We start from the raw sequence: 18,681 nt of genomic DNA on the forward strand, positions 1-18,681 counted from the left end.
CTACATGTATAACAATGGTTCGCGTGCAATCTGTAACTGATTATGCTCAATTTTATTCTTCCGTCCTGTCTTTAGTGCTTAATTAATTAAGCACACGGACAACGTTACCGCTACCCGTATTTATTTCATTCACTCCCTTCCTCCCCCTTATTTACGATTAAATACTTACTTTTATTGTAGAAAAATATTGTAAATACAAAAAGGCCTAGGCATTGCCTATACGGCCTTCTGCAACACATTCTTATAAATGTCTTATTCTATAATAGCTCACATCTTCTGACGACTAACACCATCTCTCCGAGACCGAGAACACTTAGCCCTCATGAAAACAATACGCAGTAACATAACAATGTTTCTCAAGAGATCCACGTCCCCTCAAGGCCAGAAAAACAGCGCAAAAGTACATAAAACTGGTTTATACACACTAAAACTGAACATGTCCTCTGTATAATAATATGTGAAATATCCATATAATTGAGACTATGAAGCAGGGAAGTTGATAATCGTTCAAGTGGACAACAAAATGCCTGTGTTCATTCCACTTTACACAAGATTCGACCAGTGAACCTTGTCCTGAACCATACGAATCGAGCACACCCCTCACATCCCAGTTCTCTTTTTGCTAATGATAACAGAAGGATAACAACGTTTTATTCTTGTGAAGATACTTGGACTTCATCAACGTCATGACTTATGACTTGCACGGGTCATGGGACTCTGCCACAGGCGAGAATGCTCCCTTGTACNCATGTATAACAACGGTTCGCGTGCAATCTGTAACTGATTATGCTCTATTTTATTCTTCCGTCCTGTCTTTAGTGCTTAATTAATTAAGCACACGGACAACGTTACCGTTACCCGTATTTATTTCATTCACTCCCTTCCTCCCCCTTATTTACGATTAAATACTTACTTTTATTGTAGAAAAATATTGTAAATACAAAAAGGCCTAGGCATTGCCTATACGGCCTTCTGCAACACATTCTTATAAATGTCTTATTCTATAATAGCTCACATCTTCTGACGACTAACACCATCTCTCCGAGACCGAGAACACTTAGCCCTCATGAAAACAATACGCAGTAACATAACAATGTTTCTCAAGAGATCCACGTCCCCTCAAGGCCAGAAAAACAGCGCAAAAGTACATAAAACTGGTTTATACACACTAAAACTGAACATGTCCTCTGTATAATAATATGTGAAATATCCATATAATTGAGACTATGAAGCAGGGAAGTTGATAATCGTTCAAGTGGACAACAAAATGCCTGTGTTCATTCCACTTTACACAAGATTCGACCAGTGAACCTTGTCCTGAACCATACGAATCGAGCACACCCCTCACATCCCAGTTCTCTTTTTGCTAATGATAACAGAAGGATAACAACGTTTTATTCTTGTGAAGATACTTGGACTTCATCAACGTCATGACTTATGACTTGCACGGGTCATGGGACTCTGCCACAGGCGAGAATGCTCCCTTGTACGCTGGCATTGCTGACACAACAGCAGACAGTCAGACGCTGAATGTGGTAAGTACAGAACTTCCTTATTTTGAGTAAATGTAGCCTTGAAACATATGTCGCTACACAGATTTTGCAAGTCTATTCCGCACTAGAGTAACTTCTGAGAACAAAAACTCATTTCTTATGTCACTAGTCTAATTGTGCTGGAATTTTGTGACAGTCCAATGTTTGCCTGCGTTGCTATATTTCCCATTTAGAGAGCTTAAGGACAGCCGATCATCTCAGATTTCGAATTTTACTGGTATTTATATAGCAGGATCACGGACATGGACGAAGGCAGAGATTATCACTAACGGCAGGAAGGATGAGTATTTTAATAAGTACAGAAGAAGAAACAGAAGCGCGAAAATTAGGGGAAAGCAGTTCTGTAAAGAACTAATCGTCTATGAAGAAGGTCGTCTTCTGGGATCTGGCACCGTGTATTCTTGGTTTTAACCGACGTTTCAGAGGAACGTATCGCCTCCATCTTCAGGGCAGATGAATCGCGATGCGAATACAGAGAGCAGTAGCTGCAATGATTGCAGCTGTATAGTTAATTACTTGTCGAATGAGGGCAGGAACAGAATTGCAAACGCCCCAGCACAGCGCTAATTTTATACATAGTGTGCGCTTAAATATATATACCAGCAGTGATTAGGCGCTGGCATCTCACAGCGGAGCCTGGGATTCAATCCCCGGTAAATTCGTGTGAGATTCGTGTTGGGCGAAATGGCACCGGAGATGTTTCTACCAGTTCCTTACGGTCTCCCCTATGATCGTCATTATATCATCCCCAATCCCCCCTCCGGATGTGCAGTAGCCCTGACCAGACAGCACACTATCAGCAGAGGTCTTTAAGCACTTGGTTGGTTACAGAGTCAGCAAGTTATCATGAACTATGTACGCAGTACATAATGAAGGTAATGTTAGCGAAAGACGGTAAAAGCAAAATTGCCTATACTTGACTTCGTTGTACACGTACAGGCGGTTTGCAGTGATTAGGTTCCTTCCTATAGTTTCTGTGTCTTTCAGGATTTTGCGATTAATTACTGGATCCAGAAAGGTGCATCTCCAGATAAACTGAATGTTGGAATGGGTACTTATGGCCGCTCTTTCACCCTGCAAAATACTAGAAGCACTGATGTTGGTGTTGCCATCACAGGTCCAGGACAAGCTGGTCCATACACCAGAGAGGCCGGCACATTGGGATACAACGAGGTATGGAGCAATCTAACAATTCCAATTACATTCACTGCCTCGTGCAGAATCCCTTCAACAGTTAATCACCACAGACTCTGAAACACACATGTTTCCCAGAAGGAAACTGGACCCATTAGAGTGAACACCTTTTGAAAAGATTTAAGTTACCACGCTAATGACGATGTATATAAATTTAATCACCGAATATTAGTGTTTATTTTCCTTAAAGCATGCAACAGTTAATTCCAGTGTTCTCCATATTTCACATAACAACACTGTGTTCAACTATAGTAAGGCCTATGATAGAAGAATGCAAACCGACATAATTTTTTTAATTTCTGAATGTGTCAGAAATACGTGTATTCATTAACAAAGTCATAATATAAATCCTGAATTACACATACCCAACAATTACAGGTTTTATGCTACATTTTAAAGACATGAGTTCAAAATAAAGCGAAGACAGCCGTACAATACGTGCAGTAATTTGTTTCATCTACAAATTATGAACTATTGTGATTTAATTCGTAACTTCACTGCGACATGTGTGCAGATCTGTGAGCAGTCCAGCCAATGGACAGTTTACTGGAACGAAGAGCAGGAAGTTCCTTATGCAGTCAATGGGAACCAATGGGTTGGCTACGACAATGCCGATTCCCTTAAACTGAAGGTAAAACAAATTTCTGAATATTTGTATTACTTGTTGATTCATGATTGCTGTTTCTTCCTCAATCAAATTAATATAATTTCATAGAACTTTTTTAATAGTTGAAATGGGCGCCGGCAGAAGGACAGGCTGAGCATCTGCCACCGCCAACCCCCGGAGTTGCAGAAATCTGTATAAACACACTGCACGTGGTTACTCATACACGACTGACCTTGACTATGTTACATTGGAAAAGAAATCAGTTATGGGTTCGAAGACCACTTTTGGTCCCTCGTACAGATTATGAAATCTATCACTCAGCCTCTAACAGAATTGAGTACCAGGAATTAAATAAATAATTTTCCTGGGGAGTAAAGCGCGGCCGACACGTAAGGCTGACAACCTTACTGCCATCTTTGAGCCTACTGTCTAGATAATGTGGGGCTCTCTACGTCTCACAACCCTATGGGCCTTCATGGCCTGTTACAGGGATAGCTTTACTTACTTTACTTTACTTTATGTGTTGCGGTAATTATTTCATGTATACCTGGAGAGTCTCACCCTCCAACTATTTGGAAATATGTGTTTTATGAAATGTGTCTAAAACTTTTTAAATTCGGCAGAAGAATCACAGCGTCATTGTGTGTATGCATCGCCTCTATGCTTGTAGATTGTTAAACTTTATTTCATATCGGTCAAGCAGCCTTCGAGAAACTTAGAATTTAGTATATGAGATCCTAGTGCACTTTCCTTATTTTTCAAGATGTCATCCATGCAATTTTTTTTTTGTGGGATACATAATCTGTAAGTGACTGAAATTTAATCACAGTCGTTACAGGCGATTTCAATAAAATCACAATTTTGTTTCGGTGTCTCATACGAAGAGCCTCTATTTTTGTATCTAGAATGTTCATATTCGCTTATCACTCAGCTACAATGGACAAATTCTCACACACAGTATTAACAAAATCTGTCCAATTGCTCAGACTCTAGAGAGACGCATGTCCATACATATATGCGCTAGTGCATACAGACAGAGCACTTTGCAAAAAACACTTCGTATTCGTGGGGGCTTACAAGATACAAATCAGTAAAAACATCAAATTACTTTACGATCACAATACTTTTTCATATATTTTACGTTATTATTATTATTATTATTATACGGAGTAAAATAATAATAATCCCAAAGATCTTTAACACAGTGGCACAATCTGTGTTATAGAAGAGACGGTAACCGTTCTGGGGCAATCCTTTAAGTATTATTAACCCGCTTAAACGGAAGTTTGTAAACAAATCTTCCGTCTTTCTCCTTCAGAAAAATCTACCCCTTTATCACCCCCTCCCAACGCTATTGTTGTTTGTAGTTACGATCTGTAAGTGTTCAGTAAATCCAATTACCAATCCAAACCCCGTCTATAGTCTCTCCGTACACATGACAATAAAAATTGGCTCAGTGGCTCACAAACGACAAAGGACGAGCTAAATTATAATTTTGGAATGCTACATATTGTGGTCAAACTTCGTCCTGACTATAATTCTGTACCCCATGACTGTATATTTGATAGATATCAGACTCTCTCGTGTTCATTCTGTTCTTCACAAGTTATTTCAGCCAGTAGGTACGAGTACCCTACACCTACAGCACTTCAGTTTCGTGAACAGCTGCAGATAAGATCTGATATTGTGTCATTACTTTCACTCAGGCTCAGTATGTGAAAGAGAAGGGGTTGGGTGGAGCCATGATCTGGAGTGTGGAGACCGACGATTTCCTCGGTGTCTGCGGAGCTGGAAAGTTCCCTCTGTTGGTTGCCATAAACTCCGTACTGACTGGCAAGACAAGTGGGATTCAGGTAAAGAAAACAATGTTGTCTGAGATTTTTGTAGTTTGTGATGTTCATAATAAGGCGTCTTGTTAGATTAGTAAGTATGAAGGAAAAACATTTTTAGTTACTGACTACCCACTGACCGGCAGAGGGGTTGGAGTTCGATTTTTCTCCCCTCCACGTCTTCAAGAGCTTTTCTGGGGCCTACCCTGCCTCCTATCCAATGCGTTCCGGGGACTCTTTCCCTTAGGTTAAAGAGGCCAGGGAGTGAAATGGCCACTCACCTCCAACTAGTGTCGAGGTCAAACGATAGCTCAATCGGAATAGGGACTAGTTCCTGGCTCAAGGGCCATAGTTCAGTTCCCAAAAGAACAATATATTTCTTTTTTCCATACTATCCAGGCCGGCTCTGGAGAACATCTAGCCTCTTATCTGATGGGTACCGGGGGTAAAGCGGCCGGGGCGTCAAGCTTGCGAATTACCTCCATTTAATGGCGAACTCAAGAGCAGTGGAGCTATAACTCCAAACCCCCGTATGCCATAATGGCTCAGGAACAACATACAGATGAACATGAGTTCTTCTCTTGCAGCAGAGCACCACGCAGGTTACCACAGCTGCTCCATCACAAGTAGCAGAGCCCGTACAAGCAGCTCAGCCCACAGCAGCTGCAACAGCTGCGCCTGCTCAACCAAGCGGAGTCTGCACCAGGAGTGGTTTTGTGAGGGACAGCAGCAATTGTCAAGTCTTCTATATCTGTGAAAATGTCAATGGGCAGTACGCAGTCAGTCAGTTCACCTGTCCTGCTGGCACTGTCTTTGATACCACACTCAACGTATGCAACTACCCAGCGGAAGTTCAGTGCTCATAATTTGCATTCAATTGCTTTACCTGTACGCACTACACGAAAATAAACTTTTCTAAGCCTCAATATGTTGACACTTACTTAACACACGTCATCGCCCTTCACCGCAAATAAACGTTAAAACAGAATACCGCAGAGCGGGCGTTCATATTTCTTATTAGGAGTCCAGATCCTAGTCTTCTGCAGACTGGCTCTTTTGATTTCAATTGTTGGTGTTAGATTTGAAGTTCTCGCAGCTGTGACTATGAAGAGTGGCACCATATGGGATGTGACGTCGTGGAATCTGTTACAAGTTCACCGGCGTTTTGGAAGAACGCATTGCCTAGCAGCTTCAGAGTTAAAGAATAAGCCAAACAAACAGCAACAGTTTGTGTTTTTATAGTTTTATTCAGTCACTCTAAACAGTACTTGCCCCTTCTGTATTTTTCTCAATTCATCTTCCACACTCATCCTCTCAAGTAACTTCAGACTACATACCACAAAGAGCGGAATAGATAGAATAAGAACTGAAAGAGTTATAGTGAATTTAATGATAAATTAATCAATAAGATAATATTCGTACATTTAAAAATGTATAAGGATGAAATCGCAAAGATGATTATGAACAAGAAATTAAAAGGAAAATGCCCAGGGGGAAAATATTGAAGAAGGGGAGCTTTGGGAAGGCAGTAATGGATTGAAATTGTTGCTAGGAAATCCACATGAAAATAGAAACATAAAAGTATAAAGAAATTGTTAATAAAGTGACATCGAATAAACAAAGATTGGAACTTCAGTGCAAGATACCATGTAGGTTGTGGTTAGACAACATTTATCCCCAAAATAACAAGACGTTCTGGAAAGAATTAACCACCTACTTTCCTTTCAATAGAAACTGAATCAATATAACAGTAACATAATGCAGGCAGCAAGTTACTTTTCATTTGATACTCCATTGACCATACAGATAACGAGGTGTCCAACAATTCTTCTATTGTTGCTTGTGTATTCTTTGTCGCGGGAAAGTGTTTACCGAGTCATTGTCTAGCAACGGTAGAGTCAATGTAAACTTTACTGTTTTCTTAGGTGAATCTGTCCAGACAATTTGGGGAGGGACCACCAGTCGGCAATGAAACGTACCTGTGCATCAGTCGGAATTATAGTTTCTACCTTGCAGCGAAATATACCATAACTAACAGCAAACATAAGGAGTAAAATCCTGATTCAATGTGTAAGAGCTTTACCCCCAATGCTCATTTGTGAGAAGGATATATGGACACCCCAGAGGAGCTCTGGAGGCAGCCCTGCCTGGAATCTAACGCCTGTTATCCAATCTGTAACCTGGTAACTGTGCTCACTGCGCCTTCGCAGCTCCGTTGGACAGGAAGAGGATGTACATCTTGTTAACTTCTTAAGATGCTGCATGTAGCATGACTGCGTTCAGCATGTGCTAAACATATCAAAACACGTCTCATTTCATCGGCGGCCACTCCGGCTGCTCCACAATGTGTCTGAATCTAAAATTCCTGATACGTTCCGCTAACAAACCAAAACGTGGCGCAAAGGGAATGCAGACATGTTCTACGGTGCAATAGTTTACGTACTTGTGCAGTTGAACTGTGAAATCTGGGAGAATAATTTGGTGGCTTTGACAGCAGGCGGGATTAAGATTTTTTTTAATTTAGGTCGGGGGGGGGGGGTTCCATGAGTAGCACGCAACAGCAGCTTGGGACTTGGGAACCATCTCAGTCTTTACTTAAAGACAGAGGAAACCAAGAAAACCTGAGGAAATCAGCCTAGTTTATGGGAGAAGAAGGAAGGAGGAGGCAGCGCTGCGCTGACATGGAGGTCAAATACGTAAAACTGGAAATGAATAAGGGTGAAATGAGGGAATGATTTAAGATACAAGAGAGACAAAGGGAAGGAATGCTGGAGGTGAGAGATGAACATACGGAAGACATGGTTTATCCTAAGGGATGAAACATCTACATGTGCTAAAGGGCCATGACCACTTGACGGGATTCCGTAGTTGTTACATGTTCGTGTAGCTACTTTCCACTGAATTTCCAACTCCTAATTGGAATGATTCTCTTAGGATCAAACACCTATATAAATATTTAAATGCATTAATGTTACGTAATAGCGTTAACCTTCCGTTCTCTGTTGCTTTTCACTAAGAGATTTTTAATTCTGAGTATATTTAAATAAGTGCATACGGATAACCTTAGATCGCGAAATAAATTGGCAATACTGATTGGATTTCAGGCCTGTGGTTCACACCATAATCAGAAATTTTGACAATAATTTCAAAGTAACATGGATATATTTTACATTAAGGATAACTCAAACTTTGACTGACGTCAATATAGTGTTCACAAACTGGATCGAGCAGTCTGAGTTACCGGTAATATTCTAGAATTGTATTCGGGAGTTTCTTGGTTCGAATTTTGAATAGGACAATGGCTATCCTGACTGAGATTTTCCATGATCTTCCTCAGTCTCTCCAGGTAAATGCGGAAGACTGGCTCGCTTGGGCAAAAACCGCCTCTATCAAGGTTATTTCAAGGAAATAGCGACTCCGATCTAGAAAACCGAGATTNCTATTCGACACTATAGCCCTACAACCGAAGAGTATGAAAGGGGCATAATATAAACGACAGCAATATTCACACATTGATTAACTACCTTAATGAGAATACTGTTACTTCAGACTATTAACGATAGGTACTGTAGATATTTTATTAGCTTTTTGAAACCTGTTACTTAAAATTCGCTGTGTATTAGTGTACGTTTTTAAAGAATGAGGCCGCCTCTCTGGTCTAGTGGTCAGAGCTCCTGGCTACAGATCCAGATTCCCGGCGCTATCAGATTTTCTGAGAATTAATGGGTCTGGAACCGGGTCCACCCAGCCTCGTGAGGATAATTGATGAGTTATTTCAAGGAAATAGCGACTCCGATCTAGAAAACCGAGATTAACGGCCGTGGAGATCCGTTGCACTGACCACGCGAGACCCTCTATCCGCAAAAGTTGGCACTAACTTCGACGGCAAGTGGCGGTCGTTCGTTCGGTATAGTTCGCTTGAGGATTAGAGGCCACGGAGTTTGTCTATAATCTGCCAGTGCCAGTGTATTTTGTAAAACATGGGAAGATGTTTATTCTAATGGACAACAACTTATTTACCGTCGCAATAAAATGTCCAGTGGATATTTACTTCAGCTTTGTGACCCACGTAAGACAGTCTCACGACCTACAGCAGACCGTATATTCGTGGCTGGTTCTATCTCGTTAAAATACGAATGCTTGCTCTTACGTGTTTTTCACTGGGTTTCTGAATTGCAGAAAATTTTATCTTTTCCGCTTTCTTCTAATATGTGCACAGCCTTAGCATAATATGATAAAGATACATACGCTGAAGATGATCGTGGTTGCAGGCAGAATGTATTCGCATGTTTCGGCAGATAAAGTGGATCAGTCTCCAGACTATTCAAAAGTAACAATAGCAACCTTTAGGACCATAAATGTCACAGAAAAGAGGAACAAATTTTAACTCAGATATCCGATTGCCGTTCCTCTTCACAACAATGGCAACAGTCCTGTCAAGACTGGCCGAAGGAAATATGTTGGATTCATAGGCCAAGCCTTCGCATTTACGTATAAATATCTCGCACGCCTATAAGCCATTAAATAAACTTCATTGAACGTGTAGGATTATTGAAGAGCTCAAAAAGACGGGGATGCACAATAGATCATTGAATGTCATTTTATTTAAGAATTTTTGGGCGCCCGTAAAATCTTCGTGCATTGTATTGCTTGGCCACTTCTTTATCAATTCTTGATTTCCTGATGGGCTTGGTTACCCTCCTTTCCACTGCTCTGGTGGGATCTGTTGCTAATATCTTGTAGTTTTGATCGTTTAAGAGTTCTTCTGTTTCTTTGGACGTAATTTTGTCTGGTCATCACAACTGAGGCATTGTCTTTTTGTCTGCCGGAAGGACTAATATGTCTTGGTCGTCTCGTATGGCTTGTAGTGCGTGATGCATCTCAAAAGCTAAACTTGGCGAGCTACGTGCATGTGGTAAATTGCTTACCATTGGCTTGAGGCTGACGGCAGTGGTATGGAATAGTAGGAAACCACCTTACCGACTTAGCTGCTTACATCTATTGTACGTGATTACCGCATTACTCCACAAACATGGATCCTACAACGGTACAGTTTCTATAGAGTAGTATCCCATGGATCTTGGCATGTAACGCCCATGATGTGTGCTTTTACGTTACTTACGAACAGCATCGAGTTCGATCGAGTTCTCGCTGTGATCAAAGACGGTTGTGTGTGATTTCTATGACCATGTTTAACTGAACAGCTGGTATAAGTGGGCTGTTAAAAGGGTATGAGGTTCGTTGATCCGCGTTAGGATCTATCGTCAAGTACGTAAAATGTCTGTTGGTACTCCGCTGTATTTAATTTCACATACCCAAAAGGTCTGCAGCCTTTATAAAAGAGCTTTAAGGAATTTAGAATCATGGTATGATAGACGGTGAGTTCAATTCATACATTTGAAGGGTAATGAAACTTGTTTATTTGTCTTTAATGAAAGATTCCCTTGCAGTTTCAAATGCTTTCAACAAATATCTCCTTCTAGCCGCTGGAAATTGCTGCCAAATTAGTAATGATAATAATTACTCAGTACAATACTCAAGGAAAGATTGCTTTGTGTACTTACAACCTTACACTTTTCCTCATCCATAGTCGAGGAAATTATAGCATTATCCATTCTCTGAAAAGTAAAAACTCTTCGGTATATGGTAAAATATCTATTAAAATAGCGAAATCCTGCCTAATCCAGAAAGTGATTCTCTGAGTTCCACGTATAAAAATCAATTGACTGTTGGAGCTTTGCCAGAAGTAAATTTTAAACTGCAGTGCAAAAAAAACAGATAATAAAAATATGTAAAATTATAGGACAGTTTCTCTTCCAACTAAAGAACAAGTCCATATGCTAAATTAAGCACCACACCACAAAGATGGAAGTAGGCTCAGGTTTCCCACTTACACATTGTACATGAGGCACGGTGAGCCCCACAGTTTATTTGGATTCTGTGGAGAAAAGAGGAATCCATTGCCCCTACCAGTCCTGCGTTTAGCCTATTTTCTGTACTGACAGCTATCTGAGCATCCTTCCTCTGTGACTGTTTTCAAAAATATTTCAGTTTTGTGGAGTTAAGTGCTGTGAAATTCTGTTGTATCAGGTATTGTATCTGCTGCTGCAACCAGTGTGTGCATCATTCACAGTAACAAACTCAGGAAAATTTAAATGCTGCTGTAACAGTGATTGTATCTGATGCAGCAGCCACAGTGCACCCGTATGAACTGAAATGCTACTGTAGCCATGAGTGTATATGATGCTGCAGCTACAGTGCACCCGTATGAACTGAAATGCTGCTGTAGCCATGAGTGTATCTGATGATGCTTCTGCAGTGTAAGGCATCCACAGACCCATGCAAACTGAAATGTTATTGTAGTGGTGATTGTATCTGATGCTGCAGGCATAGTGCACCCATATGAACTGAAATGCTACTGTAGCCATGAGTGTATATGATGCTGCAGCTACAGTGCACCCATATGAACTGAAATGCTGCTGTTGCTGTGTGTGTATATGTTGCTACAACTGTTATGTGCAGTACCTGCAGTAACAGACCTAGGCAAATTGCTGTTGTAGCAGCACTAACAGACATAGCCAAATTGAAGTGCTGTTTTTGCAATGATTGTACGTGATGCTGCAACCACTGTGCATATTGAGCCATGTCTCTTTCTCTCTGTCTATCTCAGAATAGTATAGTTGAACAAAGAGTTGTGGGAACTTTTAATGCATATAAGCAGGAGGATTGTAGGAGGGAATTACTCATGTTGAAAGCAGTGCATTCCATTGAAACCCAAGTAAATATGTATAGACTACATGGTGTTACATCCAAGATAAGGTAAAATTGTCCCTGTGCTTAACTAAGTAAGCACTGTGGCATGAAGAGCAGATGTATACTCGTAGATCCATATTTTCTTGACCTCGACACTAGTTGGAGGTAAGTGGTCAGCTTCATGCTCTGGCCACTTAACCCACAGGGAAGTAGTCCCCAGTAGTGATTAGATAGGAGGTTACGTGGGCCCCAGAGCCACACTGATGACAGAGAGAAAAGAAAATTCTTGACGTGAACTCCAACTCCTCAATCATCCAGTCTGTAGCCAGTTTCCGAGAAATCAGTAATTTTCATATGAAAGCTGGTTCAATACTGTTTATGTTAGCTTTTCTAATTTGCTATGGAAGTCTGCATTTGAAAGTAACAAAGTGGGAAAGGCAAACTGTGCATTGCTACAGTCATTAAGAGGTGTGTTCATTAGAGGATAAGCGCATAGTTTAAGAGCTTTTATGTTTGGGTGATAAAATTAGAGAAACTAAGGCAATGAATCAGCTCAGGATGTTTCAGATCTGCTTAAAGACACTGACAATTACTGAAGTGAATATTCTATAATCATTATTGTACAAAATTATCTTCATTGGTTGCATCCTGTTGTGTGTTTCAGACATATGTATATAGGAATTAGGTTAACTGTCACACAACAAATATACTGGCTTTTAATGTTTTACAGTAGACTTTTTTTTATTCCTGCTTCATATTCTGGTCATACAAGACCAAAATTAAATTAAAAAGGTATAATTATGTGATCATGCCAAAAATGGTGAAGTGTTTTGAATGTTACAGGAAAAGGACAACCATTTTGAGATAAGACTCGTTAAAAAAATACAGAATTTCCATCAATTTCGTAACCTTTTCTGATGTAAATTTCTTGACAGTAAATATTAATTTGTTATTTGCTACTGAGAGAATATTTTGCATTTGTGGCAGTAGTTGTAACAGAGACACCTCAAAATGGGAAAATTCGACAGTTGCTGATGAATGTGGTATAATTCTTTCTGTCACTTTAACAGTTGTGGACTGTAAGCAGTTTAAATTCGCTTAGTGGGGAGTGGAGTCCAACTGGGTCCACTCGGCACGGCAGCCACTGCTTGGCCTATTGTAGCTTGCCCCATGTGATTATGATGATGGAGTATTGGGTGGAATGAAGATTGGCAGGGGAAACTGAAGTACTCGGAGAAAACCCACTCCAGTGCCATTTTGTCCACCACAAATCCCACTTGACCAGACCCGGGATCGAAGCCAGGTCACTACGGTGGGAAGCCAGCAACTAACACTGTAAGCGGTTAGTCAGACATGTAGTCAGAGGTGTCTGACATAAATGTATAGCTGTTATAAATTTATGTTTGGAAACTTTAATGTTATTCAGGATTTAGTATTTAATTCTTGCAGTTTATTTCATATCAGTAGATGGCTGCCACAATGCTGCATTTCCAGAGGTTGTGCAGGCAACATGTGAAAGCCCACAAAAATAATCANAACTAACACTGTAAGCAGTTAGTCAGGCATGTAGTCAGAGGTGTCTGACATAAATGTATAGCTGTTATATATTCATGTTTGGAAACTTTAATGTTATTCAGGATTTAGTATTTACTTCTTGCAGTTTATTTCATATCAGTAGATGGCTGCCATAATGCTGCATTTCCAGAGGTTGTGCAGGCAACATGTGAAAGCCCACAAAAATAATCACTTTAGAATACTGTTGGAAAGTGCTAAACTATATAGGCAGTCATATGAATTTCCAGCCAGGTGCATGTGTATTCTTTCAAGTTTCACCTTACACCAGTTTTTTTTAAATATGTGATAGTTGTTTCCAAAAACTTACCGTATTTACGCATGTATAGGCCGCAGCACAATTTTCAGACAGAAATTATAGAAAAAATAATTTTCTTGGNTTAATTAGAACTCATGATCAAGCATTCTGATGGCAATGTGGTGATCATTGAGCCACATTACATTTCTTCAGTTTATCATGAAAAGATTATCAGCATTTTTGAGCAATCCATCTTCTGAGTAGGTGACTGAGGCAACATGTTCTTGTGAAACAGTGGGACACATCTGCCAAATTCAATGGTTCTTCACCACCATAAAAACTTTAAATCTTAACATTTACAATTTTTACCTAAACACTAGTAGTAGTAGTATCTAATGTCTGGGCATTTGGAGCAATACCATTCACTTACTAGCATCCGAACATATTTTCACTTTTGCCCAGACATGTAAATTCTGAATTGCTTCAAGACCATCTTTAAGAAGAAATGTAACTTAATACTTCACTGCCTGGTATGAGAAAACAGGAATAGAAAATTCAACTTTGTACAGAGGACACCACTGGAACTGGAAGCCTCTTAAGACCAATACTTTATTCTGAATGCTGAATATACCATAGCAGTTGTTACATCAAGGTTATGGTAGGCTGAACATGCAGCTCAAAAGAAAGAAATGTGTCTTTAATGTTGAAAAAAAAAGGAAACCAGAGGATAATATGGAAAACAATCTTTGAGAAAGAGATTGTCAAAATGTAGCTTAAGACTGGCTCTAGACCATTCAAGTATAGTTACTGTGTTTTTCACTGTCAGATTCTGTAACATGGGAATTATCTCTTTTACATTGCAATTTTGTTTTCATTGTAAAGTTGGCACTAACTTCGCCAACAAGCGGTGGTTGCTCGGTCAGTATAGTCTGCTTGTGGACTAAAGCCACGGATATTTTTTTTTATTATATAATACATTCTTTTGGTTCAGTATTCTCGAGCTGTGATTTACACACTAGTGCTCAGCATTAACATCTGCTGGTATCCTCACAGTGATGTTTTCCGTTATGAAGCTGTGCTACTGAGACAGCGATTTGAAGAAAATCGTGATGTAAAGGACATGCGGATAGCAAAACAGCTGCTGGAGAAGGGGGAGCAGGAGCTGTTTGATAAACAGCATTACCAACCAAAGAAGTGTGAGTATAAAGAGTCCAAAGTTTTCATTCATGAAATTAGGAACAATTCTTTGGCTTGCTGTGAGGTCTACATTTGAAAATTTCCAGTTGCATACAACAAGTTTTTCATAAAATATAATTTGAGCATATCTGAATGTTGGCAATAGCTGCTAGGAAATGTGAGAGAAAATTCAATCCTGAGGTTCAGGTTCCCCAACAGAAGAATTAATCAGGATCTTGTCAATAAAGTGAGAATGGCTGTCATGTTAATAGGAAACCGAAAATGTCAGCATGAGAATGTGGCTTGAACATTTGGCTCATAAGTTGATTTAAGTGCATTCCATGAGAAACAGGAAAGTCCAAAGTGTGTAAGAACTGTAGCAAAATTATTGAAACTACAGGCTTGCAAACATAGCTCTGCACTCCTTGCAGCAATGTGATCCAGTAGTTTTTTTATCTGGTATTTTCAGGTTATAATAATGAACTTAATCCGAAGTTGACAGCCTTCTTTCAGATGAAGTATTTGGACATGTGAACACACAAAATTTACTGTAGCCCATGAAGCTCCATGGTGAAAAGTTTGTATTCTGCACCCAGAATGTGAGGAAGCGTGGATCCCATGTTCTGTGCAGATGCAGTTAATTACTAGAGATATGTAAGGCACATGCTGCAAATGGACCAATAACCTTCAGTCTACAGTGGTTGCTAGTCTCACTGTCACCCCAGCTGACTGGGTAGGAAGCCAGCTACCAGCATGTGATTGGGCATAATTGGAAGGCCATGCCCTGGCATGGATGCTGAGTAACTTCCACATACAGTATACTGATTTTAAATTGAAGTTCTTCCCTCCATGAATTAATAGTAAAACATGTACACTTAAAATGGTGTCCCATCACTAAAGTCAGTACAGTAGGTCAACAAGAGCTTCAGATAATGTTTTATTTGATAGGGTATAATATTTGGTTGTGAACATCAATTGCTGACATGCGCCCTTTCAGAATGATTGCTGGGAACAGTGGTATGCGTAAGTGTTCTGTGTCCAGGCTATATAATGTGATCCAATGGGACAAGTTAATTGGTTGAGATTTGACAGTTGAGACAGAGCTGTAAGATAGTAGAGAGCCAGCAGTGACATAAGCAGAAGAGGACACTGTTGGGAGCTCACCAGTCAGTGACTAGTGAAAACGCAGCAAACTGAGAAGACTTAGTGTGTGTGGATTAGTGATAGTGTTATAACTGTTTGTAGTTACGAGTTCTAAGTGTTCAAAGAATCCAAGTTATCAATCCAAACCCCATGTCTAGTCATAAAAATGTGACAGACTGGTGTCAAAAGTTGTATTAATTGGATTGATTGGACTGGAATCCACATGACGGATAATCATGGTGGCATCTGAACGGCTGGTAGACATCATGGAAAGTCTGAGAGCTGAAAACAGGACTGGCATAGAAGAAATGAAGGCCACAGTGAGCACCTGTCGAGAAGTGATAGAGGCTATTTGAGAAGAGAGGAAGTTCAAGATAGATACCTATCAAGAGAAGATGGAGGCTGAAAAAGGGGGACCAAGAAGTGATGGAGACCTATCCGGAAAAGAGGGATGCCAAGATGGAGGCATATCCAGAAAGGATGGAGGGCATTCATGAAAAGATGCGCTGTAGCAAAACACTATAATTGGGCCACATGCATAAAAGCCACACACCTTACCACCCTGCAGGACTGGGCTTCCAGTGTTCTACTTGGAGACACTTAAGGAGCAACGTACAAGAAGACTACTGGTGCAGTTGAAGACTAATTTGAGGACCAGCATCTGGTCACAGGGTGCTATGGTCAACGAAGAATTGACATTTGAGGCAGAGAGTTGTGAGATGGTAGACGCAACAATGACATAAGCAGAAGAGGGCATTGCTGGTTGCTGCTACCAAGAAATGAGTAGTGAAGACATAGCGAAGAGTTCTGAGTGTTCAGTAAGTCCAATTATCAATCCAAACCCAATATCTTGTCACATAAACTTGACACAACTAATAGACATGAAGTTTAAGATTAAATTGAGAGAAACATAATTTTGGGAAATGTTAAGTACAGTTAAAACTAATCATTCCAATTGCTTTATGTAGTACTAAAACATAATTTCATACTTTAAGAGCACTTAGTTTACAAGTGTTTGAAAATAAAGGGCCCAAGATGAAATATGGCAATAGGCAATTTAATATTTTGCATAACTAGGAACCATGATTTATGATCATTGCATTTGAGATGCTTAGCTGTGACTGTGAAGATTTGTGCCATAAACTTCGCTGTCTTCCCATTGCAGCAGCCTGGGTTCGAGCTCAGGTCTGGTCATGTGGGATTTATGGTGGAGAAAGTGGGGCTGGGGCAGGTTTTCTCTGAGTACTTCAGTTTCCCCTGCCAATCTTCATTCCACCAATAGCTCCACAATCACCATCATCTATATCATCTGGGGCTGGTACAATAGGCCAGTAGTGGCTGCAGTGCCAAGTGGACTCAGTCTCACCTCACTAAGAACAAGAATAATAATAACAAAATTTGTCTTAAACTGCATGATGCTATGTCCCAGAAAACAGCTCTTCACAATTGATGCAGGTCACCAAATGTTGGGGCAGTGAGTGGAAATGTGACCAGGTTTGGCAGACAAGAAAAGCATGTAAATTTGCTTGGGAAACCTCTTAGGACATAGCCACATGGAAGATAAAAAAGGAGAAGACAGTAGTAAAATGGATTTTGGGAAGAAGTAAGGGAAGTGGGTGGAACAAGCTCAGAGTTATGTCCAGTTTTGGGCTTTGGTGTCTATGCTGTTGAATCTTTTGATTTTGCTAATGGAGTGTTAGATTATGAATATTTAATATAGATTTTTATTGCTAGAATATTCAGTTCATTATCAGTACGTATTAAAAGTAATTTGTTGATAGCTATGTTAGTTTTGTTGCAGTTCTGTTATATTGTAATTGTTGTGTGTTGTGATTTTAGTTAAAATTTGTTTTTTTTATGACAAATGTGGTGTTAACAGAAAAAGGGGTTATCAATAAACATTACTCTGTAGAAGAAGAAACAACTGTAGATTTTATGCACTCATTATTTCATTAAGACTGAATGGAAAATGTCATTCTTTAGTGGTATAAATCATTTCCTTGTAATAATAATTTGCAGTGCACATCTCATTTTTGCTAATCTTTGATTCAACCCTGTACTTAACGCCACAGAAATAAAAGTATAAATGAGATGGGTACTCCAAATTACCAGAATTAATTTGTAACACATGAATATTTATATTTTGTTTCTCTCCATGTTCAGTTCCTAATTCTCCAGGAGGAACTGCGTACCAGCGTGAAGTTATTCCACCAGACTGGGTATTGGACTACTGGCACCCTCTTGAAAAAGCACAGTATCCTGAATACTTTGCCCGTCGTGAACTGCGGAAGAAACAGTTTATTGAAATGTGGGAAGAAAAATATGGGAAACCCCCTAAGGAAGAAACACATCACTGAATAGGAACTTACTTAGATAGTATAATAAGCAGAGAAGACCGTGCATTTAGCTTTGACTTGGTAGCTTCAAGTAAGTTGAAAAGAACTGTCAGTAGCTGGCAGTTGACAGTGTCTGCAGTGTTATATTTCTTAGCCAGTCACTGATATATATTTGTACGCGCATTATGATATGAATACCTTTTGTACATTGACATGACAATTAGAACTGTACATATAATAAGTGCTAATAAAGGTATGTCCACTGATATTCAGAGAAAGT

At 39.8% G+C, this 18,681-nt stretch overlaps 2 protein-coding genes across 2 annotated transcripts in view; both read left to right on the forward strand.

Moving 5' to 3' along the window:
• LOC111872194 (acidic mammalian chitinase) overlaps positions 1 to 6,109 on the forward strand; it is a 24,065-nt gene extending 17,956 nt beyond the window's left edge. Inside the window, exons 6-10 of the mRNA XM_033754583.1 lie at positions 1,407 to 1,535; positions 2,541 to 2,726; positions 3,262 to 3,378; positions 5,061 to 5,207; positions 5,771 to 6,109. Of these exons, the coding sequence (XP_033610474.1) occupies positions 1,407 to 1,535; positions 2,541 to 2,726; positions 3,262 to 3,378; positions 5,061 to 5,207; positions 5,771 to 6,049 (858 nt within the window). The 3' untranslated portion in view covers positions 6,050 to 6,109. The remainder of the gene's footprint in view (positions 1 to 1,406; positions 1,536 to 2,540; positions 2,727 to 3,261; positions 3,379 to 5,060; positions 5,208 to 5,770) is intronic.
• Positions 6,110 to 10,311: 4,202 nt separating this feature from the next.
• Positions 10,312 to 18,669, forward strand: LOC111872197 (NADH dehydrogenase [ubiquinone] 1 beta subcomplex subunit 9). The gene is made up of 3 exons (XM_023865845.2): positions 10,312 to 10,561; positions 14,800 to 14,942; positions 18,229 to 18,669. Exons 1-3 carry the CDS (start codon positions 10,461 to 10,463, stop codon positions 18,420 to 18,422), a joined length of 438 nt encoding a protein of 145 aa, XP_023721613.1. The 5' UTR covers positions 10,312 to 10,460; the 3' UTR covers positions 18,423 to 18,669.
• Positions 18,670 to 18,681: the final 12 nt, after the last annotated feature.

Source organism: Cryptotermes secundus, unplaced genomic scaffold, assembly GCF_002891405.2.
Source record: "Cryptotermes secundus unplaced genomic scaffold, Csec_1.0 scaffold593, whole genome shotgun sequence".
NCBI classification, from domain to species: Eukaryota; Metazoa; Arthropoda; class Insecta; order Blattodea; family Kalotermitidae; genus Cryptotermes; species Cryptotermes secundus.

Bases quoted from the DNA above. Each gene is read 5' to 3' on its own strand.
- LOC111872197 (XM_023865845.2), top strand. From the start codon at position 10,461: ATGTCTGTTGGTACTCCGCTGTATTTAATTTCACATACCCAAAAGGTC. The intron at 10,562-14,799 runs GTGAGTTCAATT...GTATCCTCACAG, and splicing joins GAATCATGGTATGATAGACG to TGATGTTTTCCGTTATGAAG. The intron at 14,943-18,228 runs GTGAGTATAAAG...CTCCATGTTCAG, and splicing joins GCATTACCAACCAAAGAAGT to TTCCTAATTCTCCAGGAGGA.